Source organism: Onychomys torridus, chromosome 1 (genome assembly GCF_903995425.1).
Source record: "Onychomys torridus chromosome 1, mOncTor1.1, whole genome shotgun sequence".
Taxonomy (NCBI): domain Eukaryota; kingdom Metazoa; phylum Chordata; class Mammalia; order Rodentia; family Cricetidae; genus Onychomys; species Onychomys torridus.
In genome coordinates, this window is record NC_050443.1 from 60,771,489 (window position 1) to 60,788,416 (window position 16,928).

The window sequence follows — 16,928 nt, forward strand, 5'->3', positions numbered from 1 at the left end:
TTTGGATCCCCAGAATCCACGTAAACCAAGTAGGCATGCAGCTGCCTGTAAACCCAGAGCATCAGGGAAGGGGCAGGGACAGGGGCTCCTTGCTCCTGGAGCAAGCTGGCTAGCTAGGTTAGTCTAAATCAGCAGGTGCTGGATTCAGCAGGTCTCCTACCTCAGTAAGTAAAGTGGAGAGTAATCAAGGAAGATACTCAACTCTGGGCTTCCACATGAATGTGCATGTATGTGAAAGTGCCTTCCAAGGTGTCCACATACATAAACACAGCGCTCGTGCACATACACACACACACACACACACACACACACACACACACACACACATACACATAGACACACTCACGCACATGCACAACATATGGAAATCACAGTGGCGGTGAAGCTCCTTGGTAGATGCTGGGATTGGGAATAAGGAAGGACGGATAATCACCAGGCACATTTGGCTGAGCAGCTGATGGGGGTTCTAATGGGTCTTTAAAGCTACAGGATGACCTGGCTCTACCTGAAGGGACTGTTCCTCGGCTGTGATACCACTCTCAGCCATACCAATGAAAGTAAGAAGGTCGGCTAAGCCACAAACCAAGTGAAGGCTTTTTGTTCTCAGACACAGTCAAAGACGAGCTCTGAGGAACTATGTGATCTAATGTTAGGAAGATTATTCAACAGCAGACCCTAGAGACTGCTCGGAATGAGGGATGCTGAAGGGTTCTGGGACTGCATGGCTCCACTGTGACTATCTTGCCTGTCCTGCCCTTGGCCCACAGAAGTTGAGTAACAGACCCTAGAACGTCACTTAAAAGTGAGATCAAAGCTAGGCATGTTGGCCCAAGCCACGATTCCAGCATGTAGGAAGTAGAAGCAGGAGGATCAGGGGTTCAGTGCTAGCCTAGCCTGGGCTACATGATGCCATATCTCAAAGAACAAACAACAAAACAAGGACCAAAATTCCAGAAGGAACTCCGAGAAAAGGGTTAAAAGAAACACTCTGAGTTTCCTTTTCTTTTCAAGTCAATAAAACGTAGGAAATAATTACAACTGTGGACTTCCCGAATGAACTACCAGTGGCTGGCACAGCACCTTACAGTGCTCATCATGGCCAACCCTGAGCCGGTGAAAGAGAGGCCACTTCTGCTGACAACCAGACTATCAGTGTGCCTCCGTGTCTCTCAGTCCTGAGAGTCAAACCCTCACTCTCCTTCCTGCCTTTTCTTCTTCCTTATTCTTTGTTTCCCTTTATGTATTGCTAAGCATGGGCCCCCGACAAGCCCTATGTTCCCTTGCTGAGTCACCCCAGATGGATTACTCTCTTTTGAAGAGTGTATTTTGTCTGGGTTCTTGTTGGCTCTCTCTAATCACGAATATAAATGCTTCAGAGATGTAAGCCCCACGAGGCTCTAAGACTGTTCTATTTCTAGACGATGCTTAATAGACAGTGCCTGGGACATGCAGACCACAGGGACTCTCTACAATGGGGAGACAGGAGCAATGGCTTTGTGAGCCTTTATGGTTCAAGGCAGGGGGGAGGGGAAGAGAGGGGGAGAACAGGATACCTATGTGCTCTGAAGGTTCTGCGGGAGCTAAGCAAGCTGGCCTCATGACTCGAGGCCCAAAAGAGATCAGTCACAGGACTGTGATGGAGACAGGCCACAGTGCCGCAACAGGTTGTTTCCTTTGAGGAATTCATTGTTGTGGTTTCTTTCCATGTACAAGGTTTGTTGGGAATTCTTCAAAGAGTTAACGGGGAATGGCCCTAAAGCCATTTCTTCATTTCTACCTTGAATGATCAGATGGATCAGTTTCAAGTTTTTATGATTTTATTTAACAATCTACAGTGGTTTGCTCGGAAAAGGAGTGTTCAGGGTGACGTCAGAGGGCTCCACCTCTCATGCAAGTGGTCCTGGCTTGTCATGCTCTGCACAAGCCTGGCCTCTGTGACACACAAACTAATTTAGTCATTCAGCTGATTCAGATTATGGAAATTACACCTCAGCTTATAAAGATCTAACAGTGCCAGGTATTCAATGACTAAAGGAACAGGTTTGGGTCCCCATTTGTTGATGGCGCTCAGTTTCATTTCAGCAGATCTCTAGCATGATTTTAACTGGCTTTACAAAGCTCAGTGTCTTCTGCAAAATGCATAATGCGATCTTATAATAAATTTGTACTTACTTTTTTTTTTTTTTTTGGAGACAGGATCTCATGTATCTCAAGCTAGTCTCAAGCTCTATATGTAGCCAAGGCTATCCCTCAACTTCTGGTCCTCCTGCCTCCACCTCCCAGGTAGAGGATTATAGGAGTTTATGACATGCTTGGTTTTCTTGGTCCTGGAGAATGAACTCTGGGCTGCATGCATGCATGCCGAGCAGTCCGCCACCTGAGTTACAGCCTTAGTGCAAACTGGCACGTTCCTTGCCCTGCTATCAAGTCTACCAATTACTCACAGTGACTTTCTAAATGGGCTGGGGCAGTGTTGAGAAAAGGCAGAGGAACAACTGTGTAAGTACCTGATTAATTCACGTTTTCATGTGGCTCTGACTCTTGCTCCCTTGCACAAGCTGTGACTGTGGTACTGAGGGACTTGGGTAACAAGGGACCATTGTGATCTAGTCACACATTTCCTCTCTCATGGCTTTGACCATGTCTAGCTAATTTTCTTTGAGCATCTCAAACAAAAACTCTAAGCAACAGTTGTCAACTCCGACCTAAGTGACTGTCACCCACGCCTGCTCATACCTTCCCCATGGCCATCATTTTCTCCATCACAGAAACCTGGTAGAAAAGAGAAGAACAAGAAAAACACTTTCATGTGGTGCACTCATTTATTAATGCATTAGAATAACTTTCTGATGTGAAATATAAGTTTTGAAAGTCTTAAAGCAGTTTTGACAATGCTCATTCCAGATGCTTTAGCATTCACACTACAAACAGTTGCAGTTATTCTGAGTCTAGAGTTGGGGCCCAAGAGCTTTTCCTTTAAAGTGTCTTTAAATGTTCTTGCTGAACCTGTCTCAAGAGAACAGCGGTTGACAGTCTGAGAAATACTTGAAGGCAGTCTACCTTCAAAACACAAAGCAAAATGTTTGTCACACTTCCAAATGTGTCATCCTAGAGGAGGGCAGGTAGCCTGGAATCCGAGTCACTGTTCTGACACTTACCATGGGTAGAGGTTCCTGATGGACACAGTGACATATTTTGGATTCTTACATGAGTTATTTTTAAAAATACATATCTAGAGTCTACGCCAAGATAAGGGTATATGTGATAGCTATTCACAAAGATTTTTAAAAGCTGACTTGGAATCAATCCTGACTGAATGAAGAACCATGAAGTATACTGCAGATGACTATGCAGAGTCCCTTTAGCACCTAACTAAAACTACAGAGCCGCCCCCAACAAGGACTAGTTAACCATTCTCCTCAGAGCAATCAATTACACCGAGTGAGTTTTCAGCAGAGACTCAGGATGGAATTTTAAGTCTAAGCCTTTAAACACTTAAGTAAGTTTCTAGATGAAATGGTTAAACTATAAATTAACCCAGTTAGTCTAGGAAACTTAAATACCTAATAACCATTCACTCAACAGACACTTGCTCAGTTCCTGTAGTGTGCCTGAGAGGGTTGGGGCAGGTGGTGCAGGGTAGATGGGAAGAGGCAGAGGCATTTTAGGGGTAGATAGACACTAACAGTCCCCAAGCATGCCAAAATCTCAGTAGTTAAGCACACTCACAAAATGCAGGCTTTCTCCCAGGCCTCCAGAAAACAGAATCAAAGTTAGTGGTTGAAAACTATTTTAGTGCATCTGCAAGACCACTAGGGTAATTTTTTTTTTCTTTTTCGTTTTTTGAGACAGGGTTTCTCTGTAGCTCTGGCTGTCCCAGAACTCTCTCTGTAGACCAGGCTGGCCTTGAACTCACAGAGAACTGCCTGCCTCTGCTGGGATTAAAGCACTGCTGGGCCACTAGGGTAAATTTGTTAAGATGAGGATTCCTAGACCCAACCTTTAAAGATGTTGGTGCAGAAGGTATGTGAATTGCATGTCATCAACAGCAGACAGAGTGCTTGCCGAGCATGCTGAGGCCATGGATTTGAGCCCAGCACCACAAACAAAGTAAAAAGTAAAAAGAGCAAAGGAGAAAAGCCAACTGGCCAAGTTGCACAGAGCTGGACTAAGCGGCTACTAATCAGTCCGTGATTTAGCACTCTAGGGAAAGGCCGTGTGGCCAGGAGGCCATCGGCAAACGCAGTGCACAGGGCCAAAGGCGACACTCGAGTCAGCATTGACAGGAAGAGGGACAGAAGCTCTCATCAGTGTGGCTTTTGAGAAAGGGCAAGGAACATGACCAAAACGTGATGATCCTATTAGAAATGGCCAATTACATTTTAGGAAACGGTCTGCTATGGTACACTGAAGAATCTCTTCATCTTTTCTTTCTTTTTCTTTTTTCTTTTCCCAGAGCTGAGGACTGAACCCAGGGCCTTGTGCTTGCTAGGCAAGCGCTCTACCACTGAGCTAAATCCCCAACCGAATCTCTTCATCAAGACACTAAGTTTAATTAAATTACTGAGACTGACCAGTCCCTACAGCATGAAGAGCTAACTGGGGGGTCACCATGTGAATCTCAGAGGTAAGCAGATCCCCTGTGGGGTATCCTGCTGATGCCACCCTCTTCCCCAGACTGGGGCAGGAGGCAGGCTTCATCCCTAGGCAGGCAGGGAGGGACAGGGAGGGAGATGATAACACCTCACACAATGATCTCATGTAATCCTTGGAGCAACTGTCTGAGACATGAGCTCTCACCACGCCTAAGAGCACACTGCTGGTTCTGGGACTAGAACTCTGGGCATGGTACCTTCAGAAAGTTCACATCCCCAGCCAATGTGCTGTCCCCGGAGGAATTTAGTTGAGTAAGGGAAAGGTTAAAGGGCTGCCTCAGTGAAGACAGGAGTGGGAAGGAGTACCGAAAAGGGGAGAAGAGGCACACACACACACACACACACACACACACACACACACACAGAGAGAGAGTAGGGGCTGGACGGTGAGGTCTGGCTGGCCGTGCACAAGCTGGGAGGAGTCCGCTAGTCATCTGGATGAAGTGGAGCGCAGAGGCCTGGGTTAGTAACAAGCCTTAGAGACTGTTCTCGTGGCAGAACATGACATGCCTTGGGACAGCCTCAAGGCTCGGGTACTTGGCAGTGAAGACACAAGGCACAAGGCAGGGAGCGAGAGCAGTTTGTCTGGAGTGTGGGCTGCAGGTGAGCGGACACGGGAAACTAGACATCACTCTCAGGGGTCCACTTAAGTGACCAGAGGATGGTGGCAGCCATGACTGACAAATTTATTTGAAATTAACATATAATAAAGTAGCCCAATTTAGACTTCTACTGCTACTACTCCTGTCACTACTACACACAATTTTACACACACACACACACACACACACACACACACACACACACACACACTACCAAAGGGTACAGCTTTAACAAAAGCGATGAAAACAAAAAGCAGGGAATTATGACGAGGTGTCTAGAAAAGAGGAAATTCCTCCACTGCAGTCCCACAGGGGACAGGACAGCAACGACCAAGGCCACATCTGTGTTGCAGGAAACCCATAGCCTTGAAGCCTCAGAGGGCTGAACCAACTAACATCTGAGACCATGTTCCTTTTATGTGCTCCCATGTCTGGCAAGCCTACATAATGCCTCACAGTCTTCATGTGAAGTAGAAATACAAGGTGTAGATATTGTAACCACAGTGACTCCTAAGAGAAGTTTCTAGAATTTCAGCCTTCCTGCGTCCCTGATGATACTTTTGCTTTTGTTTTTGTTTTTATATTTTATTTTATTCCCCCGCCCCCCCACATATGAGCCATGATGCATGTGCATGTGAGGTCAGAAGACATCCTTGGGTGTTGGTCCTCAACTTCCACCTTCTTTGAGTCAGGGTCTCTTCTCATTTGCTGCTGCATACTCCAGACTATCTGGCCCACGAACTGGGGACCTTCCCATACAAACACTCAGATTACAGGGGCACATGGCAACATCTGGCTTCTACATGGATTCCGGGGATCTACACACAGGTTCTCATGTTGGCATGGTAAGTATTGTACCTGCTGAGACTTTGCTCAGCTGAGGTGTCTGCGTCAGGTGGACAGGCGTCATTGGTGGGCTTAGCTCTCCTATGGCTGCTTGGCTTTAAACCATCTCCTTACACTGTGAGTCAGGGCTTAGTCAGAGCTTAGTGCTGCTTGAAGGGTCCCTGAGCTACAGATCACATCTCTACCCCTCAGAGGAGACTCAAGGGACTACAGTCCTCAGTGATTGCAGGTTTGTTTTTGTTTTAAAGATTTATTTATTATGTATTCAGAAGAGGGCGCCAGATCTCATTACAGATGGTTGTGAGCCACCATGTGGGTGCTGGGAATTGAACTCAGGACCTCTGGAAGAGCAGTCGGTGCTCTTAACCGCTGAGCCATCTCTCCAGCCCGAGATGGCAGTTTGCAGTCACAGCCTGCACTCTGCCCTCAGCTCCTAGCTGCTCCCTGAAGAACAAGGACCACTTTGGCTCCTTCTACTTGCTGCTATGAAGGAGGACAGTTTGGAGATAAAGCCAGGCTATGGGACAGGGCAAGTGTCACAGAGAGCCATTGTGCTGATCCACCCACATGGAATATACAAAATGGAATATATTAAACTGCACATGCTACCAGGGGAATGGGTAGTTCAACAAGAGAGAGAAATTATAAAAACCCTGTTTGGTTGCATAAAAGTTAATTCCTGTCATTTACAACTTCCTATCATTTATGTCTAATTGTCATGTAATTCACTAACCATCATGAAAAGTACCAACCATGTATCAGACGAACAGCTTTGCTTCCTGGGGATACAAATTGAGCTGGCAAATGGATCATATACTTGATGGCTCAGGTAGTTAGAGCACTCCCTCTTCATCTGCTCCCAGGAACAGCAACAACTTCGACAACCTCCATCACTATGCTCAGCAAAGATTCCCAGGAAAGGGCCATCATTATTATCCCTACTACAGAATCTAGTTCTGGGCTTTGGTTATATTTTCCCATCACTTTTAAAATCTTTACTTTATTTGGTGGGTCCTATAAAAAGAAATACTTTTTTTTTTTTTTTTTTTGTGAAGCTAGTTGGTATTTTTAAAATCCAAAAGGAAAGAAAATGAAAAACTTTAATGAATTACAGGGGGAAAATACATAAAACCATTTAAAATAGCTCCCACCAACAAATATAATTCCCCAGAAATAATTCCCATCCTTGGAGACTTGAATAATATTTTAAACACACTGGCTTTCCCATGTAAACACATCCATATTTGGACGTGTTTCTGAGTTCTGTGATATGGAGACAACTGCAGACGCAGGCCCACAGTGCAGACGACACCCATGCCAGGGGGCCAGGACACCCATGCTGGGGGCCAGGACATCCATGCTGGGGGCTGGCCCACCTCCTGCAATTGGCAGATACTGTGGCCTCACGGTTCCCAACACTGAAAAGGAGAGCCCACCAAATTCCCAAGAGAGCCCAGGAGCCCTGTCCAGGCCTCGCTCCTTCCTCCCACTTCCTTCTTGCTGCTCACAGGGCAGGGTCTGCTCGCCCCACCTCTCAGCCTCAGCCTCACACCTGCTGACAGTTCTCCCTTCTTCCTCAGAAACTACGTTACTCTTGGAGTAAATATTCAATTCAATTTCTTTAGTTCCCTTCTCTTTACATGGGAGTATAAATGCTCCTTAAACTACCAATGGCTCCCTTGTCCTCTCCAGGCCATTAGTCCCTTCTAGAAAAGGATAATCTCGGCACAGAGAGCACCACCAGGGCTCTGGAAGATCATGTGAGGCTAGCTGGCACCCCACTGGCTTGTCTCTGCTTTTAAGGCTTTGTTTATACATACCCATCTCTACCTATCCTGAAGCCAATCTCCTCTAACTTCCCACACACCCCACTTCTCTAAGCACTGTTTAGTGACCCATATCCATTTCCAACTTCCCTCTCACATTCCCATGTGTGGAAATACAGCAGATGTCCCTGACCAATTCCAAAGCTCTCAGGCTTTACCAAGAGTCATTTCAACCAATGAATTGCACCAAGGGAACTAATATAGTAACAATTACTATCAAATCCTATCCCTACTATATGCAAGGACGTAAGACCATGAATGGCTCTCCTTGGAAGGAACAGACATCTTAGGCTTTAAATAAACCAAAAGTGTGAGGAAAACTGGAAAAGCTAGTATCTGAGCCAGTCCGTACACTCAAAGTCTACCTGTGTAGGGACTAGATGATTCAAACCTATGTTCTTTCTAGGTTAGAAGGCCCAGAAAGACACGCGTGGGAAGGATCTGAATGAAGCACCCTCACTTTGGGTGCAGGTTAGATGTGAGCACCTGGAGGGAGCTTTAGAGAGTGCTCAGCACTGTGTGATTTTTTCTTCTCACTGCTCCAGCAGTAAGCTTGCCTATGTACTGGGCACTGCAGCAGGTGTTGGCTAGGACAAGACTTTTAAGATCGTGCCTTCAAGAAATTCACCCTAAGCAGAGGGAGAGAAGCATTCTACATGAAGAATCAGTAGTCACAGCACCTGTGTGCAGGAGCTTGGGACAGTGGAGGTCACGGGTAGCTCCGGACAGCTCCAGACCGGTCATGAAATGTCCCACGAGTGCACACACAGCTGAGGCTTTCACCCCGAGGAAGTGTGGCTGGGTGGGAGAGGAAAACGTGGGGAAAGGCTGGAGCAGCAAGGCCCCAGCGGGTTCACACAGCTGTGAAGGGTGGGCTGGGGAACAGGAAGTATGGAAAGCCAGAATAAAGGCCTCGAAGGGAAGTGTCTGGATGGTTTCAGCAGGACAGCATGAGGAGCAGACGGGGTTAACAACCAAAGCAGAGGTGGCACATCTGCCCTCTCCCAGCCCCAGGCCTCTCTCTTTCACTCTCTCTGACCCACAGGGAGAAAACCAGTGTTCTGAGAAGAAATGGAGACCAGGGAGCAGATGATGCTCGGCTCCGATTCTGCTCCTCTCCCTTGCCTTGTTCTCTGGGACACACCTTCCTGCAGAAAGGTCTTCTTGACTCTCCCGCCCCTGTCTTGATTTCTCCCCCAGCGTCAGTTCTGCTGCCCCCCCCAGGGGGGGCACGGTCTGCCTCATCCTCAGGTCCATACAAGGTCCACAGACCCACAAAGTGAAGCCACTTCCTCCAACCTGGTCGGAACGGTAAGAAAAGAAGGCTTTGGAGAAGCCAACCAAATCAGACTGCAAGGATGGAAGAAGCTAGGACAAAGACCATCAAGGATGCGACCGCAGGAGCCTGAGCACATGAAGAGCTGTGTAGAAAAGGCGGCTGCTACAGGGAACAGGAAGCTCAAGAGATGCCAACAGGGAAGCGGGTGTCGAAGGGATGCATTCTAACTGTGAACACACACACTCCCCTGCCGGGAGCTCTTCCTGGAGACCACCCAACTGGGGAGAGGCATGCACGCATACGCTTTCCTCTCGGTTTCCACAGCGCAGCAGAAGGCACAGATGCTGTTAGTGGGCCTGTGTGGCTTACCCATGTATGGGGCAGGCCAGGGGGACTGGCCGCCTCCTCCATACGGGTCCTGGGGCTTGGTGCTCAGAGCACTCGTGTGAAGAGCAGAATCAGAATTGGTCCTAAGGAGGGGAGGAGAGAGTCTGGCTGAAAATCCATTTTTTTTTTCCTCAGTGAAATGCAGTTTTTTTTTTTTTTCCTGAATATTACCAACAGGAGAGGAGATGAGAATAATCGACTTACAAACATCCATACAATAAAGGATCAGGACCTACCTGTAGTCCTTTACACCAAGAAGGCACCTGAGGACCACCATATGTTCAAAAAGTTTAATTTGTGCTTGGATAGTCTCACACTATGACGCTAATGGCTCAGTGACCTATTTCAGCAAGGCTGGCCTCAGATTCACAGCTTCCATGAGACCATCCTTTCCCTCTCTGCATCTCAAAAGACGGTCTGTGGTTTGTGGCCAGGCCAAACTGTGGCTGCACGAGGCTTCCTGAGAATTCCTGAACCTATGTGGAAAGGCAGCCGAAACAGCAGTCCTTAACCTTCTCAGGGGGAGCGCAAGGTGAAAACCCTACCACCACACCCTTCATTCTCACCCGGACGGCACCACAGGGCTTTCCAGAAGTTGTGTCATGCCATAACAGACTGAGCAGGCCCTGACTATGGCTGCCGGAGGTACAAGAAGCAACCAGTCTCTGGATAGTTTGTTTGCTTTAGAAAATGCTATTGTGTATCTTTTTTAAAAAGGCAGGATTTATGTTGGCATGCAGTAAGCTTATTGGTGCATTTCATATCTCTGTTAGAGTCCAGCAGCAGCAGCTGAGTGTCAGTGGGTACACTCACAGAGAGAAATGCTCTTTCAGTGGGTTTTCCACAGTGTAAAATAGTCCTAAGCCAAAGTCTGGGACAGCAAGTATTTCAAATGCTCTCTGACAGTTCTAGTGTATGCACAACTTCAGCTCCAAAAGACAACATCAATTATCCATCCCATCCCAAGGTCAAACTGTCCGTCATAAAGGGAGCATGTGAGCAACTTCAAGTCAGCCTCAAATGCTGCTTTATGCTCTGCTCCAGGTAAAGGTGTCATGTGACTTTCGCCACGTGGCGTCAGAGAAGGGAAGAGGCGACAAGGGAAGGACTCTTGGGATGCTGCAGGAACAGTGTGTGCCCTGAGGGCTCCTGGCTCCTTCAGAGTCAAGAGACCCAGAAAACATCAGTCCAACACTGAGAGAGATAAGGAAAATGGGAATGTAGACTGGCTACTGGACCATGTAGAGAAATTATGGTTAATTTTGTTAATAACATTGCCGTTATTGTTTTTAAGCCCCTTGCTGGCCTTTTATTGTTAGGGCATTCACAGAGAGAAGCTTTATCTAGCTGGTCATGGGATGGCATATGAAGGGAAAGAAGAAATGAGCTTGGCAGGGTGCTGGTCAAGAGGGAACCATTTTCAGTGGGCGCAGGGGCTGCTTACAACTTTCTCTCTCCTGCATACATTAAAAATTTCACACAACTAAAAGATTTTTAATTTTCAAATTATTCTCCAAGGTTCAGCTCCACAGCCCATACTGGTTTTCAATGTGCAGTCCTCCTGCCTCTCAGCTCTGGAGAACTGGGATCAGAGCCACCATGCCCAACTCAAGTCTTTTGTTGTTGATTTTCAAATTCTAGATCCTTCTGCATATTAGCTAAGGTTTCTGGGGAAAACCATTTGTCCTCTTAAAGCAGAAAAGGCCACCCATCTCTTGGGTGTCAGGACTGAACGTGGCCCGGGTAAGCAACCTCGACAACAGCTGGTGTCTATTGTACTGTGCTTCCATGTAGCATCCTCTTTACTCCTTACAGCCAATCAGTCCCATCACGGGGACAACTACCACCTCCATGTTCATAGGTACAAACCAAGGCAGTCAGAAGTGACTTTGTCAGGATCACATGGTCAGAGGCACACCTTGGTGGTCCTCTCCAGACTTCATGTTCTTATTACACTGTCTCCTACACACTCAGTGTTTTTTTTTTTTTCTTTACCATTTCATATAAACACAACTGATATAAACAAATTGGGCAGCAAGATAACATGTCGGACTACCTGGCCAAACCCATCGTCTCCTTCTTGAAAATGTTCTTCTACTATGGAACAGTCCACATACCTGTTAAGTGCAGATGTCAGCCTGAATCCAGGGTGCTTCTCTTCTTTCCAAGGAGGCTGTTGCCTTTAGAAACCAGAACGACAAAAAAAAAAAAAAAAAAAGAGAAGAGAAGAAGCTTAAGCTATGGGCCAAAGAGTTCTTGACAGTTGGCTCTTCTAAACTAGCCATACAGGCCCAGAGTAATCTAAAATGCTCAGGCCTCACTCTGCTCATCGCTGTGGAGAGGAACAACAGCTCTGATTTCCAGGATAACTACTTCGAATCCATAGCACAGCATCAGCCAGGTGGGCACACTTGGATGCTGGCTGGAACTGGTCAAAGGAAGAATGACCGCCCTCTCTAAGGGACATTAGGTCTTGTTCCAGTGTATGATGTTACCCCTCATCATGTACTTGAGCGTGTGAGCAGGGCTGCTTTGGCAATCCTGGATGTGAACATTCTGCTCTCTCATATGGAAGGCCATATATACTTGCTAACCATCCTATGAAAATAGTTTCCTCACCAACCCTAGGGCTCTGAGAAGCAAAAGACACTTCTGGGATACAGGGATGAAGCACATCCATTTGGAGAGCTGCCTTTTCTGACTTAAAATACAAGACTGTATTATCTTACAAACTTGAAACTCAGGACTCCTGAGGAGGCTGAAAACCTGCTTGAGGTGGGGCTAGTGTTGGCCATCCTGACCTCCTTTCTCGGATCCAGACTACGTTATCCATGATGAGGGCTTAGTCAGTATTTGCCCAAAAAATCAATGAGGAAAAAAATTGAGAGTTGAGGCTCAGAGAGTTTCTTTCTTTTTTTTTTTTTTTAATTTAATGTCTTCTTGGTTTTTTTGAGGCAGGGTCTCACACTGTATCCTAGGCTGACCTTGAACTCACAGCAATCCTCCTGCTTCAGCCTCCCAAGTTCTGGGATTAGAGCTGAGGGCCACCTTTCCTGGAGATCCATCCATTTGAAGAATCTCTTAAGTCTGACATGGAGGTGTGAAGTAATGCGCATGCACAACAGAGGGGGTCCTCCTTCTGTTACTGGTGGGACAGGTCACCATTATACCAGATCTAAGACCTAGTGACAGACTCGAAGCCAAATTCACTGCTTACGTTTTCACGTCAGACATCTTGCATTCCTCAGTAACTGACTAAGAAATGCCAGAGAAGGAGTTTATTTTTCACGTCTATCATAAGACTACCAAATCAGACATTCTGTTGGTAAATGTTTTCCCAATGTATTTTTATTTGGATCTAGATTTGCTTAAGTAATTTTTATTCTCTATTTCCTTACAAGCTCAGAATTATCCATGGAAAGGCTGAGGTTTTTTGATGTTGTCGTGATCTGAGACAGGGACTCATTTCATAGCTCAGGCTACCTGGAGTTCACTAAGTTCCTCAGGCTGGCCTCAAACTTGTGATTCTCAACTCTAAGTGCCGGGATTTCAGGTATATGCCACCACCCCCAGCTCAAGACTTACATCGTATAAGATAAAACAAAATTTGATGTTGAAAATTTCTAGCTAGGCCAGGTATTTGGGAGGCAGAGGCAGGAGGATTGTTGTGAGTTCAAGGCTAGCCTGGTCTACATAGCAAGCTCCAGGACAGCCTCTACTACATAGAGAGACCCTGCCTCAAAAAACAAAACAAACAAAAAAACCAACCAAACAAACAAAACAACAACAACAACAAAAACCCCATAGTGGAACTTGTCTCTAATACAACATTGGAAAGGCAGAGGCAGGAGGATCAGGAGTTCAAGGGCATCCTTGGCTATATCACAAATTTGAGGCCAGATTGAGCTACAAGAGATCTTGGCTCAAATATTTGGAAAAAAAAAAAAACTAAAATAATATATAAATAAGTCTAAAACATCATTCAAGATAGTTAAAATAAAGTTAAACCATTAAAAAGAGGTTCTCTCCTCTCTGTTAAAACACTTCTATAATGGGCTGGAGAGATGGCTCAGCGGGTAAGAGCACTACTGCTCTTCCTGAGGACCTGGGTTCAACTCCCAGCACCCACTATCGTATGCAGTTCACATGCTGTCTGTAACTCCAGTTCCAGGGGATCTGACACCTTCACACAGACATGCATGCAGTAAAAACATCAATGCACACAAAATAAAAATAAATACATTTAAAACAATACTTCCATAAAACAAAACAAAATACTTTGACATGGCTCTCTTACCTTGGCCAGCTCTCATCCAGGGGCTGCGAAGAGTAACTGGCTGCAAAGGTATTTCCATCAAAGTAGAAGTTTTAATAAAGGAAAACAAAAGTTGTGGGGAGTTGAAGCAGAATTAAGAGACTGAACTGGAGGTTAGGCCGCCGGCTCTTGGCTATCACTCTCCACACCCGATGGGGCAACCCACTCACACATTCTCAGCAGTTCCAGGCCTCCAGCTTTAACCAGTGTCCTCACCAGACTCGTGCGTGGTGTTTCTTTCCTTTTTGTGTTGTGTATGTGCACGTGTGTGTGTGTGTGTGTGTGTGTGTGTGTGTGTGTGTGTAAATGTGTGTACAGGTGTGTGTCTGTGGAGGTCAGAAGTCATCCTAAGGTTCCATTCCTCAAAAGCCATCTATCTACCTTGGTATTCTGTTGTTTGATCTTGTTTTTTGAGACAGGGTCTCCCTATATAGTTCTGGCTGTTTTGGAACTTGCTATGTAGACCAGGCTGGCCTCCAAGTGCTGCCTCTGCCTCCCGAGAGCTAAGATGAAAGGCTTGTACCACCATGGCTGGCTCCTTGTTTGTTGAGCCAGAGCTTCTTGGGCTGCAGCTTGCTGTGCAGACAAGGCTGACTGGCCAGCCCACGCCAGGGATCTGCCTGTCTCTGCCTGCCTAGTGCTCTCATTATTTTTTTTTTTTAACTTTCTTTTTTATGTGCATTGGTGTGAAGGTGAAGATACCCTAGAACTGGAGTTACAGACAGTTGTGAGCTGCCATGTGGGTGCTGGGAATTGAACCCGGGGCCTCAGGAAGAACAGCCAGTGCTCCCAACCACTGAGCCATCTCTCCAGCCCCAGTGCTCTCATTATAAGTGGGTGTCACCATATCCTGTTTTTTCACATGGGTTCTGGGGACCAAACTCAGGTCCTCAAGTTTACATGCTAAGTACTCTGCCCACTGAGCATTCTTCCCTCTCCTGCCTCGTGTGTGGTGTGTGTGTGTGTGTGTGTGTGTGTGTGTGTGTGTGTGTGTTTCCTGTCCAACATCTGTTTTCAAGAACTTCACCTACTTGCATTACAAACATGGCTAAGGTCATCCTGTACAGGCGTCTTTTTTCATGGGATGGATGGACTCAGGCCCAGTTAGCTTTAGTCAAGGTATCCAATTCACCTCAAACAGCAACTGGCTCTGGGATAGGCTCGAGATACAAACAGGACCAAGGAGAGTACTTTCCAGGTGGCTTTTCATGAGGTATTTGAGTCCAGGTGGCTCTAGAATGTTTGTCATGCCAGAAGTCAACACCACAGAGATAATTGTAATGACATCATATGGTTTCCTTGGGTTCCAGTAATATACTTCCTTTTTCCTCAGGAGGCCAAGGCAGAAATATGGCAAGTTTGAGACCACAGTTGGCAATTTAGTGAGACCCTCTCTCAAACAAAGTAAAAACAAGAAGTCATGGGGATATAGCTCAGTGGCAGAGTACTTGTCTAGCATGTGTAAGGCCCTGGGTTCAATCCCCAGTGCTGGGGGATGCACTTCCCTTTTGAGTTTGTTTGGGGGAGGCTTTGTTTGTTTTTGAGACAAGCGCTTACTAAGTAGCCTAGGTTGGCCTAGAACTTATCATGTAGCCCAGGCTAGCCTCAGAATCAAAGCAATCCTTCCATTTCAGCCTCATGACTGCTGAGATTATAGGCATTTATAGCCAGCCATACCTATCTTTAAAATATTTTCTCTTTCCAAATTAAGGTGAGTTCATGTTACATCTAAATCAAAAAAGAACTGTATTAAACTTAAAGTGGACATAAATTCCTGGTACAAAAAGGCATTGTTTTAGGTTCTGTGCTGCTTATTGGGTCTAGCACATCTCAAGACCCATTCCAAACACATGGAAAGACAAATGGAACGTTCACTACACACTGAGTACAGCAGAGCTGTTAGTGTTGACTTGGCGACTTACACTGAGAGGACTTTTTAAAGATATTTTAAATATTGTTAGTCTCCTGATTAAAGAAATAAAAAGCTGGGTGTGGTAGCATATGCCTTTGATCCCAGCACTCTAGGAGACAGAGGCAGGCTTATTTCTGTGAGTTCAAGGCTATCCTGGTGTACATAGTAAGTTCCAGGCAGGTCAGGGCTACACAGTGAGACCTTGTTTCAAAAAGAAGTAAAAAATTAATTCATTTAAAAGGTGTGTGTGGGGGTTTGGAGAAATGACTAAATAGTTAAGAATGGGCAGCTCACAACCACCTGGAATTCCAGATCCAAGGGATCCAATGTCTCTGACCTCCTTAGGAATCTGTACTTATATGCACATACCCTCCCCCATACATAAAGACTTAAATATAATAAAAAATCAATCTTAAAAACCCCCACTTTCCAACATTCTCTCTTGCTGAAAGGCTAATCAGACTTCACAGCAGATGTCGCCCCACAGTGTGGCTGCAGGGCCCTGGACTCCCTCACCTCCTCTCTGGTCTGAGATGTCATCCCACAGTGTGGCTGCAGGGCCCTGGGCTCCCTCACCTCCTCTCTGGTCTGGGATGTCGCCCCACAGTGTGGCTACAGGGCCCTGGGCTCCCTCACCTCCTCTCTGGTCTGGGATGTCGCCCCACAGTGTGGCTGCAGGGCCCTGGGCTCCCTCACCTCCTCTCTGGTCTGGGATGTCGCCCCACAGTGTGGCTGCAGGGCCCTGGGCTCCCTCACCTCCTCTCTGGTCTGGGCCCACTACCACGGTTACTCTCTGCCTCTGCTAGTGCCGGGTCCCTCTCCTGTCCTTTCTGGTGCATACAGCCTCACCGACCTGGCTGACTTCTCACTGCCATCACCAAACCCACTCTTTTTTGTCTCTAGGTCACTGGCTGGATCACATACACACTTAACAATCACCAATACTGCTTTTGATTCTAAATCTTTATTTCTTATATTTGAGGGCATAATAGTATAGAGTATGCAAGGTATACATTAAGATACCAGAAACAGGAAAATGGAGATAATAAGCACCTACTGTGTGCCAGGCTTGTGTTAAACAAATTCATGCTCCCCTGTAGTGAGAG

At 46.3% G+C, this 16,928-nt stretch overlaps 1 protein-coding gene across 1 annotated transcript in view; it reads right to left on the reverse strand.

Annotated features, from left to right (window-relative positions):
- The window catches only part of Crtc3 (CREB regulated transcription coactivator 3), a 104,657-nt gene that overhangs the window by 24,493 nt on the left and 63,236 nt on the right, over positions 1–16,928 (reverse strand). The window contains exons 4-7 of the mRNA XM_036171219.1: positions 13,893–13,954; positions 11,713–11,775; positions 9,578–9,678; positions 2,737–2,772 (exon numbers count right to left, since the gene is read on the reverse strand). Of these exons, the coding sequence (XP_036027112.1) occupies positions 2,737–2,772; positions 9,578–9,678; positions 11,713–11,775; positions 13,893–13,954 (262 nt within the window). The remainder of the gene's footprint in view (positions 1–2,736; positions 2,773–9,577; positions 9,679–11,712; positions 11,776–13,892; positions 13,955–16,928) is intronic.